This window comes from Perissodus microlepis, chromosome 4 (genome assembly GCF_051167445.1).
Source record: "Perissodus microlepis isolate ML-2025 ecotype Zambia chromosome 4, ASM5116744v1, whole genome shotgun sequence".
Classification (NCBI taxonomy): Eukaryota; Metazoa; Chordata; class Actinopteri; order Cichliformes; family Cichlidae; genus Perissodus; species Perissodus microlepis.
The window spans coordinates 858,958-875,841 of NC_140464.1; the positions used below are offsets into that span (position 1 = coordinate 858,958).

At 44.8% G+C, this 16,884-nt stretch overlaps 1 protein-coding gene across 1 annotated transcript; it reads left to right on the forward strand.

The window, feature by feature from the left end:
- The first annotated feature begins 7,172 nt into the window (after window positions 1-7,172).
- On the forward strand, window positions 7,173-15,757 carry LOC146387906 (keratin, type I cytoskeletal 13-like). Its single transcript, XM_084924944.1, has 8 exons — window positions 7,173-7,639; window positions 8,801-8,883; window positions 9,532-9,688; window positions 9,802-9,963; window positions 10,043-10,168; window positions 15,158-15,232; window positions 15,317-15,465; window positions 15,550-15,757. The coding sequence occupies exons 1-8, from the start codon at window positions 7,226-7,228 to the stop codon at window positions 15,668-15,670; spliced, it is 1,287 nt and encodes a 428-aa protein (XP_084781070.1). The 5' UTR covers window positions 7,173-7,225; the 3' UTR covers window positions 15,671-15,757.
- Window positions 15,758-16,884: the final 1,127 nt, after the last annotated feature.

The following is a 16,884-nucleotide window of genomic DNA, read 5'->3' on the forward strand; positions in this document are numbered from 1 at the left end:
CGTCGGTTCTTATCAGTGAGGTATTTGAGGCTTTTTGATACCAGTGAGACTCGACGAGTTCTAGGAAGAGTGAACTCAGAGGTCACGATAGTAAAAATATTCAGCAGAGTGATTTCAGCTGGTAAATACTCGTCTGCTGCTCTGCAGGGACAAACCACATCATGCCTGGCAGGAAATAAGGAACAGCAGCTGATATCCGTTTCTATCACGAACCCATGTTGTTGCCGCTCAATGGGAGCCATATTTGTAGTTCCCCGTTACAAATGCATCCAAAGTGCTTGTTGATTCTGTCTTCAGCTCTGCGTCCTCCATAGTTCTTACTCCAAACTTCCTCTGAAATAAGCTAAGCTGGTGCTACAACCACGGCTTCATTGATGTCTGCAGCATGAACATGAACACGAGTGAAAACGGAATAGAAACAAATTCATATTTTAAAGAATAAAGAAAAGTGGGCTGGACTGGAGCATCTTTCAAACACTTTCAGTCAACGATGAGTTCAATCTGAAGGCAGTTTGCTGCCTCAAAATATAAATCAAGTTACCTTTGTAGGTGCAGACGGAGGTACTGCTCAACAAATCAGAGCATAATCTCGTCCCAGGATTGCTTACACCCCTACACATCGTCTTCACCTCCTCATCACCACCGTTCGTTCATGCTGCAGACATCAGTCAGGTTGTGGAAGTTCATAACCTGTATCTGAGAGGCATTTAGTCCCAGCTCAGCAAACAAACAGTTCTGTGAACTTTGGACAAACAGAGGCGGGAGTTCGCCGGACATGTGGCGCCTCCACCCAGACAGCTGGAGAAACAACAAGAGGAAGATGATTGTTTTCAGACGTTCAGACGCTCAATCATCCATCAAGACACGAACTGCTCAGTAAATTCAATCTTAAATATGATGTTCTAACTCGAGTTGGATGTTTTAATATTTTAACAGTATTTTTATTCAGATGGTTCAGTTTACGGTGAACCATCACGGGAGGCTGAGGAATGAACAAATCGTCTTCACCTCCACGGGGCCTCACACGGGATACTTTACTCTATGTTGGATATTTTTGAGTTTTTGTAGTGGGTGACTGATGGTTCATGTGTTCCCGTTTCAAGTGTGTATCAGCTGGGTGGCTGTGCTGCCCTTCCATCGAAGTATGTGCATTTATTATGTATGATTATAGGTCTACCTTACAATATAAAGCACCTTGAGGCGACTGTTGTTGTGATTTGTTGCTGTATAAATTAAATTGTTTGGTTATCTTGGGTGGGGTACACTGAGGAGTTTGGTAGCTCGCTCCCGAGTTTGCGTTTAGTTTCCTCGAGCCCCGTGCGCCTCTGAACACTCAGCAGGTAAAGTGAGGTGACTGTTGTTGGTATTGTGTATCAGATTATTGGGAGTTGCTCAAAGTAAACCAGTGGCTCTGACCTCTGCAGGGAACTGGGAGCAGGTTGAGATCATTCATTAGTGATGGTCCTGAAGCAGGTGGGCCTTTGGTTGAGTTGGTGTAGAGTGTGTAGTTGTAGCCGTGCGCTGATGGTGTAGGACCACATGGTACACGACTGTCTGTGGGGTGGAGACAAAGATCACTGGGTGTTGCTACTTTTGGTTTTTGTAATTGTCTTGTTGTGCTTCTGTGTGCAGGTCACATGTGGCTTTGGTGTGTTCGCTGTAGCACATTGGGATCCTCGTGTAGAGGCGTCATGTGACAGCATTTAGCTTTGCTGTAAGACGTCTGCTGGGTATATGTATTTGCTTTGCTCAACGGCATTTACAGAGTTGCCTTTTACTTTAACTGGTGATTTGGTCTGTTGGAGTAATGTCGTTTGAGACTGGAAGAAAGCAGTTTCCACATCGTTCAGGTCTGGAATATCAAAGAGCCGAGACTTCAGAGCGGCTCGTTCATCTGTTCAGGGCTCCTGGAGGAAGCCTGTCGAGGGGAACACTGCAACAGCTGTTATTTATATTCTCAGCAGTTGTTGTTTTTGTTGTTGAGAATTTTTATTGTAATTTTTGTATTATAGTTTCTCAACAGTACTTGTTTGTTTTAATTTGTTTTAATTTCTTTACTGGTTTGTGAGCATTTTTAATTTAAGATCCCCCCCCCCCCCCCCCACAAAAAAAATGATAATATTCATTTTCTATTTAATTATGAACTTTATCCTAATTATGTCCTGGGGTTTAACTATTTAAAATAAAATGGAAACATCACAAAAAACACTCCAGGTCATGGAAATTAATTGAGATTTGCAATTCAATGACGCATCCACCTTATTTATTGAAAAGTATCTGCGATGCTGGCCCGTATTTATTTGGTATCAGATCGATACCAAAAAATGCAGCATCGCACACCACTAGTATCCAGTTGTTAAATGGCCTATATTTGTATAGCGCTTTTACTAGCCCCGCCTAAGGACCCCAAAGCGCTTTACACAACCAGTCATCCACACTGGTGGAGGCAGCTACAGTTGTAGCCACAGCTGCCCTGGGGCAGACTGACAGAAGCGAGGCTGCCATATCGCGCCATCGGCCCTTCTGGCCATCACCAGTAGGCGGTAGGTGAAGTGTCTTGCCCAAGGACACAACGACCGAGACTGTCCGAGCAGGGGCTCGAACCGGCAACCTTCCGATTACAAGGCGAACTCCCAACTCTTGAGCCACGATCGCCCCAGTTGTTAAACTGTTTGCTCACATGGAAATGAAACACTCTCAGTACCACAGCTGCATGTTTGTGGAAACCTTCAGTGAGGCCACACTGTGGTTTAAGCTACGAGCTCTGGTAGAACAGAATAATCCTTTAATTGTCCCACAAGGGGAAATTTGGTTGGAACAGCAGCAGAATAAAAGCACATTTACACACAGAACAGAAACACAAACAATTTCCACAGAAAAAAATATTTACATCATGGACAATAGTTACAAAAACAGAGTACTGTACAGTTATTAAGATTAAAGTAAAGGTTTTTTCATATACTCTGAGAAAAATAATATGCAAGTTACAACAGTAGTAGTTGTTTCATTGATTATTGCAGTTACAGCGCAGATGTAAACATCTATGTTTGTTGGGAGCAGTTCTGATTGTGCAGTCCGACAGCTGCAGGGAGGAAGGAGCTGCAGAAACGCTCCTTCATGCATCGAGGATGCAGCTGTCACTGAAGCAGCTCTGCAGCAACATCTACATGCATGGGCTGGGAGACTCTGTCCATCAGAGATGTTATTTTGGCCAGAGTCCTTCTGTCTCCCACCACCTGCACTGGGTCCAGGGTGCATCCCAGAACAGAGCTGGCCTTCCTGATGAGTTTATCCAGCCTCTTCCTCTCAGCTGCCGATAAACTGCTGCTCCAACATACCACACTGTAAAAAATGACAGATGCCACCACAGAGTCATAGAAGGTCTTTAAAAGCGCTCCCTGGACTCCAAATGACCTCAGCCGCCTCAGCAGGTGGAGTCTGCTCTGACCCTTCCTGTAAACAGCATCAGTGTTGTGGCTCCAGTCCAGTCTATTATTCAGGTGAACACCCAGGTACCTATAAGAGTCCACTATCTCAATGTCCACTCCCTGGATGTTCACCGGTGTCAGTGTGGTGGGTCTGCGTCTCCGGAAGTCCACCACCAACTCCTTGGTTTTCCCGGTGTTGATCAGCAGGTGGTTCTTGCTGACATCAGTCCACAAAGTCCAGAGTCCACTGTCTGTACTCTGAGTCGTCCTCACCTGTGATGAGGCCGACTGTGGCAGAGTCGTCAGAGAACTTCTGTAGGTGGCAGCGTGGGGAGTTGATGGAGAAGTCTGCAGTGTAGAGGGTGAAGAGGAACGGTGCCAGCACAGTTCCCTGTGGGGCCCCCGTACTGCAGACCAGCGTGTCAGCGACACAGCCCTGTGTCCTCACATACTGTGGGCGTCCCGTGAGGTAGTCCAGTATCCACTGGGACATGTGGTGGTGCACTCCCGATAGCTCCAGCTTGTCTCTCAGAAGTCGTGGCTGGATGGTGTTGAAAGCACTGGAGAAATCAAAGAACATGATCCTCACAGTGCTTCCAGGCTTCTCCAGGTGAGTCAGAGCTCGGTGCAGGAGGCAGATGATGGCGTCCTCCACCCCGATGCCAGGCTGGTAAGCAAACTGCAGCGGATCCAATGAAGACCTCACCAGGGGGCGCAGATGGTTTAGAACCAGCCTCTCGAGGGTCTTCATCAGATGTGATGTCAGGGCGACCGGCCTGCAGCTGCTGAGGTCCTTGGGATGGGAGGTCTTTGGTACCGGTACCACACAGGAGGGCTTCCACAGCTGTGGTACTTTCCCCAGTGACAGGCTGGGGATGGTATGTGCATTCCTTCTCAGGAAACACTGCCACCTGGTTACTAAAAGTGTAACGCCCTGCACACCTGTCGCTCCTGACAAATCGCTGTTTTTTTTTTTCAGGTAAGCTTAGCTGGAAATGAGTTCTTCAGTTAAATACAAACACAGCAGCTGTTCTGGTCGGATGGAGGATTCCAGCTGTGCAGCAGTCCTGGCTCTGCTTCACCCTGTTGTTGCATTCATGGACACTCAACAGCGCTGTTTCTCCATCGTGGCGACGTGTGGCTTCGTCTCTGCCTGATGGAGCTGTAACCTGCACGTGTGGGCGGCTCGCCGAGCTGCTCGTAGATGCCGGTTTCTGGAAGCGGAGTTTGAAGGTCACGGTTATCGGCCTCGTCCCTGCGCACAGAGGTTCTGCTGATGATGTCGTGTAGATGATGAGATGTTCACAGTGAGGAACATGATTCAGTTTGTTGCCGGTTGTTGATGCTCTGCCTCTCTGATACACTCTTTTGATACCCGATCATGTGACCGACCTGCTGACAGGTCACATGATCGGGCGTTAAACAGCAGTAGGAAGCTGTTTAACAGAAACAGTTTCCTCCAGCTGTTTCTCTTTAGCACTGCTGACTTTTCCAGACTTTTTGCTTCCATCTCAACCTTTTAGAGACATTTTGATGTAATCAAACTGAAAAGTTCTTAAAATGTTTCTTAGTTTAAACGTTTGACATGTTTGCTGTTCTTTTGTTAATAAAACACGTCTTCTGTTTTTATTGTGTCGTGTGTTTGTTAAGAAACATAAATTAAGAACATTTTGATAATTTAACTTAACTTTCCTTCCATGTCGAGTTTTGGAACCTCAGCTCAGAGCGATCAGCAGAGACCGGCTCGGCTTCTCCTGCGGGGCGGGTCAGAGACGTCTCGGTGAGTGACGGCTGTCATCGTGTCATACAGTGAAAGTCAAGCATCACGCTGAGAGAAAGCCAGGAAGTGTCAGAGGTCAGCTTAGGGTGTAGAAGCAGGTTAGGCGACATTCACTGATGGCAGTGAACCGAGAGAGCAGTTTCACTGTGATTTTAATCCCCTCCCCTCGCTGTGTGAAACGGGCAGGTTTACAATCCTGAGGAGGGCGTGATCGGCTCCGAGCCCTGGCGATGAAAGATGGGACGCTGCGAGCTGGGCGTGGGGTTTCACAAAGGAATGGGGAGGGGTGGTCATAAACACAGTGACAGTCAGAGTAATGAGCACGTTCAAAGGGCTGCGCATTAAAGTATTCCAGCTCAGGAGGTTTCCAAAGAAAAGTGATGACATTCAGCTGGCAAACATAGGCGATTGTTTGAGAGCAGAGAAAGTCTCTGAGGAAGAGAGACGCTTTTTTTTTTCTTGCCCCGTTTGGTTCTTTAGCACACAGGTGTCACCCAGGTGTCGAGGGGTCACCCAGGTGTCGAGGGGTCACCCAGGTGTCGAGGGTCACCCAGCACCCACGGAGCAGAAGCCAGCGTGAGCCAAGCCGCAGGCCCATACCTTCCTCCTCCCGCTCATGTAGTGTTGCTGCGTGTTGTTCTAAAGTGCAAGAGACAATCTTCTTACGTAACGGCCTGAAAACAGAGGGTTACATGAACGATACTCACAGAGCAGCTTTAAATAAATTAAAACATGTTGTTTTGGCTTTAATTAGAAATTATTGATGTGTTTCTCTGAGTGAACGGCGTTCCTGAACGCCCACGTGTGTGTTTGCCCTCCTTTTACTCCGACGGCAGCGACCCTCGACCTGCTCGGACTCCACAGGTGTGTTCGCACCTGATAACCTCAGATCGTTTCTCACAGAGCTCATCGACATGTCGGCCGTGTTTGGATTTCTCAATCCTCAACTGCCTCATAAAACAGTCAGCGATCAGCTCACTGCAAACCGTACCTGTGTTCATATCCCCGAGTTCTCAGTACACAGCTCTCTGTGAGAGTACTCTGATTACTGCTGCTGATATAAAATAAAAAATATGATAACACATACAGAGGTGATGTCAGAGTCTGCAGGAGCGACTTGGAGAAGGTCCCAGGTGGATTTGGACTAACCTTTCCTAAATCCCTGCATAGATTTGATGTGACTGAATAAAGGATGTTAGGGTGTGTTCAGATTAAGAGCTTTAACCTTTAAAGGTTAAACTCGTGTTTGTTCTGACACCTTCAGAGGCTCGCATGATGAAAGTGGGACAATCTGTCCTGCAGGTAGCTCCTGAAGTATCCTGGAGAGGATACAGCTGGTTCAGTGTTTTGGTTCCTGAACACGAGGTTGGGCTCACAGGCGGAGCTGCTTTCAGGTCCAGAGACGCTCTCCCCGACCTCCAGCTCGAGGATCTGGAGATTTTTCGCTGCCTCTGTGCCCTCAGGCCACCGAGCCATGTCCTGCACTTTAGAGCAAACTGTCACATTTTACAGCTTTCATTAAAAACATCAGAGCTCTGAACAGTTCCCTGGTTATCTGATGAATATTTGATGATTTGCACTGATTGTAACTTTGTAGATTCATGTTTTTGTTTGTGTTAAGCTGCTTCACTGTCATCGCTCCTCTGCAGGGTGCCTCCTTATTCTAGCTTTGGCCCGTGTGTGCAGCAGAGAGCCTGATCGCAGCCTGCTGTTGCTGTCGGGCTGTTCCTCGAGGCTTTGGCTGAAGCGTCGTCTGCTCATTAATCTCCCTCCTTTCAGGATGCAAAGGTCGTGCCGAGCCTGCAGGTGAAGCAGGGTTGATAAAAGCATCAGTGTGTTACAGGTTACATTTTTCCGTGACCCCCCCCCCCCCCCCCCCCCCCATGCCTCGCCCAGCTTCACCTTCTGTTTGAGTGACAGCTCTTAGGCTGCAGGAGTTATAAAAAGGAGGAGAGCTCTGCAGCTCCTCACTCTGATCTCTGTCGTCTTCAGCTACAGCAGGAACGCAGCATCGACCATGGCCTCCTTCACCCGCTCATACTCCCGCTCCGTCAGGTCCTCCGTGGGCAGCAGCGGCTCCATGAGGGCCTGCAGCATGTACGGTGGAGCTGGGGGCTCCCAAGTCCGCATCTCCTCCTCCTCTGTGGGTGGAGGGCTCAATAGCAGCCTCAGCGGAGGACTCGGCGGAGGCTACTTGTCCTCCGTCAGCTACAACGGTTCTGGCATGGACGACAGCCTGATCGGCAACGAGAAGTTCACCATGCAGAACCTGAACGACCGTCTGGCCTCCTACCTGGAGAAGGTGCGCAAGCTGGAGAAGGCCAACGCCGAGCTGGAGCTGAAGATCAGGCAGTTTTTGGAGAACAAGGTCGGCCCCTCCACCCGGGACTACACCACCTTCTTCGTCACCATCAGCAACATCACTGCAAAGGTAAAGCTTCCTCATCCTCCCTCTGACAGCTGGTCCCACAGGTGCTCTCACCTGCGCTCCGTTTTTAACCCTCTGTATATTTCATGTTTAATGATGATGTCACTGCGAGCTTCGTCCTGTTCCTTTGAACGTCGTTCATCATCTTCAGGATCTGTTCCTCTGCAGAACTTTAGTTTTCTACACTCTCTCCAAGCTGTGACACAGAGCGCCCTCTACAGGCCATATCCAGGCTTTACTTCTCACTCATCTTCAGTTTGTTTCTCACAGAAACACTTTGTTAATGATTTTCCTCCGGACTCACTGAGCGGTCCTTGGTTGTTTTGAATGAAGCCTTCTTTCCAGCTTAGATCTTTAACTTTCTGCTAACCTGTCCTTCAATGAAGTCATCAGCCCCCACGGTCACATCTTTTTAAATCTGAGGATTACGCTCGCAGGACGCTGCTTTTAGTTCATGAAGGGACAACAAAAGGCTTCATTCAGCAGCACTGCACCTCACCCCACATCCGAACAAAACCCAGAAAGAGCTGCAGACAAAGGTAGCAAATCTCCCGTTTAACCGGAGAGGTGCCTTCAGAAATCAGAGGACTGAAGGATGTCTGATCTAAAATTAGAAAAGAGAACATAAACCTACACGCTGTAGCTCAGTTAATACAAACTAAAAGTAAAATAATGCATTTATACAACTGTCAAATCTAATCACGCAGGAAGTCTCCAACTGGGTGAACCAGCACACAGTCTGAGGAGGTTTTACTTTTCTGAACTGAACCTCAGTCATCTCTGACAATCTGGGTTTTCCTCACAAAGATGAATAAAGTCTGTTTTAATTAGAATTAATTTTTGGTTAATTAAAAGTTCTGAAATATCTGGAAAATTAAAAGTGAATAAAAATGGAAAATGGGAAAGTATCACTGCTCTGTCTGATTGGTTAGAACTGGCAGGGGGCGGGGCAGTAATCAGTAATCCTGTGGCCCCGCCCCCTGCTGATTTTCACTGGCAGCCAAGTATTTATCTTGATTAAGAAACATGACCTTGTGATTCCTGTAGTACAAACACTCTTCAAAGTAAAAGACCTGCACTGCATCGGTAATTACAAAATAAAAGCACCTTAATGTGGATCAATAAAGTTTGATCTTCATCCATTACGATGTTTTTTGTCTCCAGATTCAGGAAGCCACCAAGAAAAACGGAGCCATTCACCTGAGCATCGACAATGCCCGGCTGGCTGCTGACGACTTCAGGACAAAGTGAGTCTGCAGGAACCCGCAGAGCGGGTTGCAGTTCCTCTGACGCCCAGCAGAGGCTGCTGCAGCCATCAGTCCACATGTCTGATACAAGTCTGAGATCATGTGCTACTTAATGTTAGCACATAACTTAGCATTATGTTATGAAACAGCAGTCCTGGGTTAAAAAGGGACTTCTTCCTCCCCACTGTCGCCACGTGGTGCTAATATGAGATGTTTTGGGTTCTCGAGACAAAATGAGGCTTCAGGTGGAGACATCGACGGAGCATCGGTGACGTTCTGATAGAGTTGCCAACTGGGAAATTCCGTATAATGAGCAAATCTGGTTCATTCTATCTGCGATGTCACACACAGTGCATATTTACACTCTGTTGTGTCCCTTATTTGATGGTTAAAAAATTGGCAGCCCTAGCTTCAGATGATGCTTCGAGTCTCCATCAGCAGCAGCAGATCAGAGAGGCGTCATGGTGAACATTTGAAATAAAGCATGCACAGGAGCAGGATCTCCTCTGATATGAGTGTCATTGTTAATACTCCTGTTACTGCAGGGGAAAAGGTCCAATGATATTAGGGAGTTTGAACAGCAGGTGGCGCCACAGCAGCTCAGATTGAATCACTGAGCCTCACCTGTGATCCATCCTCCTCATGCAGGTATGAGAATGAGCTGGCCATGCATCAGTCGGTGGAGGCTGACATCAGCGGGCTCAAGAAAGTCCTGGATGACCTGACGCTGGCTAAGAGCGACCTGGAGATGCAGATCGAGGGCCTGAAGGAGGAGCTAATCTTCCTGAAGAAGAACCACGAGGAGGTGAGTGTGAGAGTCAAATCAGTGTTGTTGCAGATGCTCAAACACAGATTTTGTTCTTTTACTGTAAGAAAACTTGTTTTTAGCTGAACTTGAGTGTGTGTGTGTGTGTGTAGGAGCTGCTCGGCATGCGGAATCAGATGAGCGGTCAGGTGCATGTGGAGGTGGACGTCGGTCCACAGCAGGACCTCACAAAGGTCATGGCTGAGATCAGAGAGCACTACGAGGCCGTCACCGCCAAAAACCAGAGAGAGCTCGAGTCCTGGTTCCAGACCAAGGTACCTACCACCATGACATCACTTCCTGTGACCGCAGACGTCTCCTGTGTATTAACCTGTGTGCGTGTTTCCTGCACAGACTGAGACTCTGAAGAAAGAGGTCATCACTCAAACCACCTCGCTGCAGACGTCCAGGTCAGAGGTCACGGAGGTGAAGCGCACACTGCAGTCTCTGCAGATCGAGCTGCAGTCCATGTTGGGCATGGTGAGTGTCACATGACCTCCATTCTGCAGCTGGAGGAGCTTCAGTTTGTTCACTGTAAAAGAGAGAGGGGCGAGCTGTGAACAGAGGCGGGCGAAAAACGTCCGATGAACTTCAGGCTGTTTCTAATCTTCTGTCTGAACACTGACGGGTCACATGAGCCGAGGTTTGACTTAGACTGAAACCGAAAGCAGAGAGGAAGATCAATAAAAACTAGAAAAATTTGCATTTCCTGCGAAAATGCAGTGTGGATGCTTTAAAGCTGAAGCTGTATGCAAAAAGTAGCTGAAAAAGCTGAAAAGTTGCAGAAATTGTAAAAACTTTGCAGAAGCAAAGGAACTTTGCTAAAATGGAATAACTTAGCAGAACTGCAATATCTTAGAGGAAACATAATACTTGGCAGAAATACAATAGCATAGCAAAACTTAGCAGAAATAATGTAACTTACCAGAAACATGATAACTTCTCAAAAATACAAGAATTTAGGAGAAATAGTATAAGATAACAGAAAGAATATATTTAGCCAAAAATACTTAAGCATTACAAAAACACTATGATTTAGAAAAATAGTACAACAGAGCAGAAATACTGTGATTTACCAGAGACACTGTGATGAACTATGAATATTGTCATTTTGAATTAATACTATGTCTTAGCACAAATACTATAATTTGACAGAAATACTATCATTTGGCAGAAATACTATGTTTCAGCACAAATACTCTGGTTTACCACAAATATTATAACATAGCAGAAATATAATTATATAGCAGAAATGCTATATTTAGAAAGAAAAATATAATATAGTAGTAATACTATGATTTAGCAGAAATACTGTAATCAGCACATATACTGTAAAATGACAGATATTCCTCCACTTAGTAGTAATACTATAACATAAGACAAATGTTATGATTTGGCACAAAAACCATGATTTGGCAAAAATACTATGATTTAGCAAAAATACTATGATTGAGCAGAAGTACTAAGATGTAGTAAAAGTACTTTGATTTAACAGAAATACAATTATGGAGGAGTAATACTTTAAAATGGGAGAAATATTGATACACACACACATACACAGAGCCTAAAGGGAAGAGTATTTGTGCCATGGAGTGTTAACAAGAATGTGAGGTCCATATTAGAAAAGCTGGTAAAATGCTAAAAGTTTGCAGAATTGTAATAAATGATGAATATGAATTACTGGTCTGTGATAGTGTATTAATTTGTAGGGAAAAAAACATGTTGACTAAGGTGGAATCGAACCCACGACGTCTGGGTTGCAGACCCGTGTCATTACCAACTGCGCCACTGGGAAAGAGAGCGGGCGCTTTGAAAAACAGGGTGATGAGCAGTCAGAATTAGATCGCGGTGAGAGGCAAAAGCGCCGTTTTTTTGGAGTTACAAAACGTTGTGTAACTCAAAAACTAGGTGGACTAGAAGCATAATTCTTGTACTGGGTGAATCAGCGGACTTTGGTGTACTTTGACCGCGATTTTCATTGCTCTCTGTACATCCGTCGCTGAGATATGACGAGAGAAGAAACGGCAGACCTCAGATATGATTGGCTGGCTGGGAAGCCGTGCAGGCCCTGATATGTGCATTTGAATGTCTCAGTCCTCACAGAGGATTGGCTGCCTGGCAGAAATATATAGAAATAGTATGATTAAGCATAAATACTACATTTAGCAGAAATACTATATTAAGCACAAATCCTATAAAAAGCAGACATATTATATTAAGCACAAATACTATAAAAAGCAGACATACTATATTAAGCACAAATACTATAAAAAGCAGACATACTATATTAAGAACAAATCCTATAAAAAGCAGACATACTATATTAAGCACAAATACTATAAAAAGCAGGAATACTGTGCTATGATTTGGGAGAAAAACTATAATTATTAGAAATACTATATTTGGTAGAAATACTATATTTGGCAGAAATACTATATTTACCTCAAATCCTATAAAATAGCAGAAATAGTATGATTTAGCAGAAATACTGTATTTAGCACAAGTACCAAAAAGTAGCAGAAATACTATGATTTAGCAGAAATACTATGATTGAGCAGAAGTACCAAGATGTAGTAAAAGTACTTTGATTTAACAGAAATACAATTATGGAGGAGTAATACTTTAACATGGGAGAAATATTGATACACATACACAGAGCCTAAAGGGAAGAGTATTTGTGCCATGGAGTGTTAACAAGAATGTGAGGTCCATATTAGAAAAGCTGGTAAAATGCTAAATGTTTGCAGAATTGTAATAAATGATGAATATGAATTACTGGTCTGTGATAGTGTATTAATTTGTAGGGAAAAAAACATGTTGACTAAGGTGGAATCGAACCCACGACGTCTGGGTTGCAGACCCGTGTCATTACCAACTGCGCCACTGGGAGAGAGAGCGGGCGCCTTGAAAAACAGGGTGATGAGCAGTCAGAATCAGATCGCGGTGAGAGGCAAAAAGTGCCGTTTTTTGGACTTACAAAACGTTGTGTAACTCAAAAACTAGGTGGACTAGAAACATGATTCTTGTACTGGGTGAATCAGCGGACTTTGGTGTACTTTGACCGCGATTTTCATTGCTCTCTGTACATCCGTCGCTGAGATATGACGAGAGAAGAAACGGCAGACCTCAGATATGATTGGCTGGCTGGGAAGCCGTGCAGGCCCTGATATGTGCATTTGAATGTCTCAGTCCTCACAGAGGATTGGCTGCCTGGCAGAAATATATAGAAATAGTATGATTAAGCATAAATACTACATTTAGCAGAAATACTATATTAAGCACAAATACTATAAAAAGCAAAAATGCTGTACTATGATTTGGTAGACAAACTATAATTAATAAGAAATACTATATTTGGCAGAAATACTAAATTAACACAAATCTTATAAAATAGGAGAAATAGTATGATTTAGCACAATAGTGATAACTTAAACAGAAAAATTGGAAAAGCAAAATGGACAGCTGAAAAAATGCTGAACATGCTGAGGGTCCCTAAAATATACTTGTTAAATGAAAAAAATCGGCAAAAAAAATATAACAGCCACAGAATCACAAATATGGACACACATGCAAACACACATGCACAGAGAGACACACACACAAGATCCAATTCAGTCAAGCAGTCTAAATATATTGAATTTGAATCTTACAATGAGATCATCCCATAAAAAGGCGCTCTCTCTCTCTCTCTCTCTCTCTCACACACACACACACACACACACACACACACAAGATCCAATTCAGTCAAGCAGTCTAAATATATTGAATTTAAATCTTGCAATGAGATCATCCCATAAAAAGGCTCTCTCTCTCTCTCTCTCTCTCTGTCTCACACACACACACACACACACACACACACTCACACTCACACACATACACACACTCACACACACACACACTCACACTCACACACACACAGGGAGAGAGGAGTATGTTTCTAGGTCAAAGACTGGGAGCTGCTGAATTTGAATCCACCAATCAGAGAGCCTGTGCACTTTTTCCCGCCAAAACAGGTGCATGCAGCACAGAGAGACACAGGACTTTTGCAGTCTATTTCTCATAGTGACGACTCCCCTCAAACAAATGACCATAATTTCCTAACCGTAGGGGCTAGAACGGTCATTCTTACACCGTTTTGTTCAGAAGAGATGGGGGAATCTTCCAGTGTTGACAATTTATCATTAAAATATGAATTATTAAAGATATTTGACTTCTAATGCACCATAACTGAGTAGAGCGAAGCAAAAACTGCCTTGACCTGCCCTCAAACAACGCTTTGTAACTCTAAATCTATTTGGAGTATCGATATCATTCTTTCACCGTAAGAGACAGCAGGCTTTGGTGAACAGTCATGGAAATTTTCAAGTCTCTGTGGAAATCCATCAAAAAGATATGACGAGAGAAAAAAGTGGTTCATTTCCAGAGTTTGAAATCTGAAGAAATCTGAGCGAAGGACGAATTTCCTACCCTCAAACAAGTCCAACTCATTTCAGAACGGTAATAGGTGAGAAAAACATTCTTGAATTGTGAGCGTCAGGAGTGTCTGAAGATATACTGGGACAAGCCTCATGTTTGAACTTCGCTTCGTTAAGGAGATATGACGATTCGAATATGCCTCTCATTACAGAAATCCAGCGGTGATTTTGAACAAACTCTCCATTGACTTTCTATGGAGAGTTTTGAGACTTTGTGTTGGTCTGAGGAGATTTGCCAAAATTCTATAAATCTCACAACAATGATGGTGACATTTTCTGAAAGCCAGCAAAAATACCTACGTTTTGATGTATAATTTGTGGAAGTTGAGTGAAAATTGAGCAAGTAGCAAACAGTTGTTCGGACATGAAGAGAAGACTGCGAAACCTTCAGTGGCACACTGGAAGCCAAGTGCATAGCAACCATAACAACGCATGTATTTTGTGAAAAATCACAATTTTGCAACTGAAAACTTTAAGAGGCATAAAAGTAAAACGGTAAAAGATTTGAAAAAGCTGATTTATACCTGAATAGCCCAATAATTTGTGAACATTTTAAAGTTTGAATGGTTGTTCTACGTGAAAATATGAGGAAGTAGTTAAGTTGCAAAAACAAGAAAGTTTTAGCAGAATTCCCATTCATTTCAATGGGACAAATTAAAGGAAAAAAGTGGAATATTTTAAAAAGTATAATAGTGAAAAATACCAAAAGATATAGCCGGAAAGAGCAAAAATAGCAGAATAGTTTAAAAGTTGAACGGTGAAAATCGGCTGAAAATTGTGGAAGTAGTTAAGTGCCAAAAAGTGTACGGAAGCAACTAGAATAAAGTATAAAGAATAAAGAGAAACAGGAAAACAATAGTGTGGATGCCTTAAAGCATCCACACAACTAGGTTTTAGGATAGGAACGGCTGAGATGAGTCAAATCTGAATAAGGGTCTGACTGCAGGTGTAGCTTTTGATCAGCTGACCTCACAAACGCTGCGTTTCTCTGCAGAAAGCGTCGCTGGAGGCCTCTCTGGCTGAGACGCAGAACCGCTACTCCATGCAGCTCTCCAGGTACCAGATGCAGGTGAGTCGCTGTTCATCCTGAGCTTGCGGGTTGTACCTGAGCACGCTGCTCTTCGGTCTCACCTGTGACTCTGTTGTCCTGCAGGTGATGTCACTGGAGGAGCAGCTGACGCAGCTGAGGTCCGACCTGGAGCGGCAGGGGCAGGAGTACCGCATGCTGCTGGACATCAAGACCCGGCTGGAGATGGAGATCGCTGAGTACAGGAGGCTGCTGGACGGAGAAGCCACCAGCAGGTGAGACTCGCGCTTCGATGAGTGAAGCTGAAGCTAATGGGCGATGCAGACGCTAACCTGTGCTCTGTTCTGATTGGTCCGCAGTGTCACCACCAAGTCCTCGAGCAGCACGACCAAGCGGGTGGTGACGGTGGTCCAGGAGGTGGTTGACGGGAAGGTGGTGTCCTCCTCTTCCTCCACGTCCTCCTCTGTCCTAACCAGCTGAGCTGCTGCAGACAGCCAATCGGCGTCTCCTCTCAGAGTGCTGACAATAAACCGAGAGTTCACATAAAAACTCAGAGTGTGTCTTTATTTCAGCGCCAGCACAGCTGACCGCCACGTCTTTAAGCTCAGAGAAGAAGAGCGCTCAGTTTTCCTCCAATCAGGGAGTCAGAAGCATCAGAGTAACCTGCAGCGTCCCTGCAGTGCATTCTGGGTAAAGTGTGGGACAACTGATTATGTTTTTCCTTCTGGGTCAAATACATTTTTTAATAAGGTCATTTTTTATATGTAAAGCATTCGGGGTACAAAGTGGCTGAAAAACCTGAACTGAGAGTCAGGTGAGCCCAGCAGGTGTCAGTCTGAAGGATGGTGCTGCCCCCTGCTGGGCCTACACAGTCATGTTGGCGTCACTGTTCTCGCCCTTCATTCGAACTTTATTTAAACCCCTCGCAGGGTTTTGGCAGCAGCTGCAGCGACTCTGCAGGCTGCTTCATGCCCCGCACCGCTGCAGCCTCAGTTTCCTCCCATCATGCCTCAGGGCGTCATTGCTCAGGTTGAGTTTAGTGGCTCTTATATAAATCAGAGCGTCAGGCAGCAAAAATATGATCGCATAAAAAAATGCACAAATCAAACATCATTAGTTTGACCTGTTTTTTATGCTTTTTTAATAAGTTTTTGTATTTGTTAGTGAAGTCCCAGCACAGCTGTCACCGTCACGAGGATTACTGAAGCCAACGCTGGCTCGATGTCCACACTTTGTTAAGCAAAGCACTTTATGGCTGTAGCTCAGCCGGTAGTGCAGGTCATTACTGATCGGAAGGCTGGTGGTTCAATTCCTGGCTTCCACTAGACTGCATGCCACATATCCTTAGGCAAGATGCTAACCCCAAATTACTCTCCATACTCTGATGCATCCATCGGAGTATGAGTGTGTGTTAGTTAGAAAGCGCTCAGAAAATGTGCTGGAGTGAATGGGTGAATGCACAAAGTGCTTTGAGTGCTCAGAAGAGTAGAAAAGCGCTACATCAGTGCATTTACCATAGCAAGTCATCATTTTTAAACATTGAATCAGACACTCGATTTAAAACCCGTGAGAGGTGAAGGATGAGCAGGTTTGCACTGTGTCGTCATGTTTTTGTGTTTCAACACAAGTTTTTCGTAAATAAGTAAAAGTAGAAACACAAAATCTCCTGAACACAGTCGTCACGTTGTGACTGC

What these genes read in the sequence shown, in the direction of transcription:
- LOC146387906 (XM_084924944.1), top strand. Translation starts at nt 7,226, where the DNA reads ATGGCCTCCTTCACCCGCTCATACTCCCGCTCCGTCAGGTCCTCCGTG. An exon ending in TGAAGAAGAACCACGAGGAG is followed by an intron (nt 9,689 to 9,801) that starts GTGAGTGTGAGA and finishes GTGTGTGTGTAG; the next exon opens with GAGCTGCTCGGCATGCGGAA. An exon ending in AGTCCTGGTTCCAGACCAAG is followed by an intron (nt 9,964 to 10,042) that starts GTACCTACCACC and finishes TTTCCTGCACAG; the next exon opens with ACTGAGACTCTGAAGAAAGA.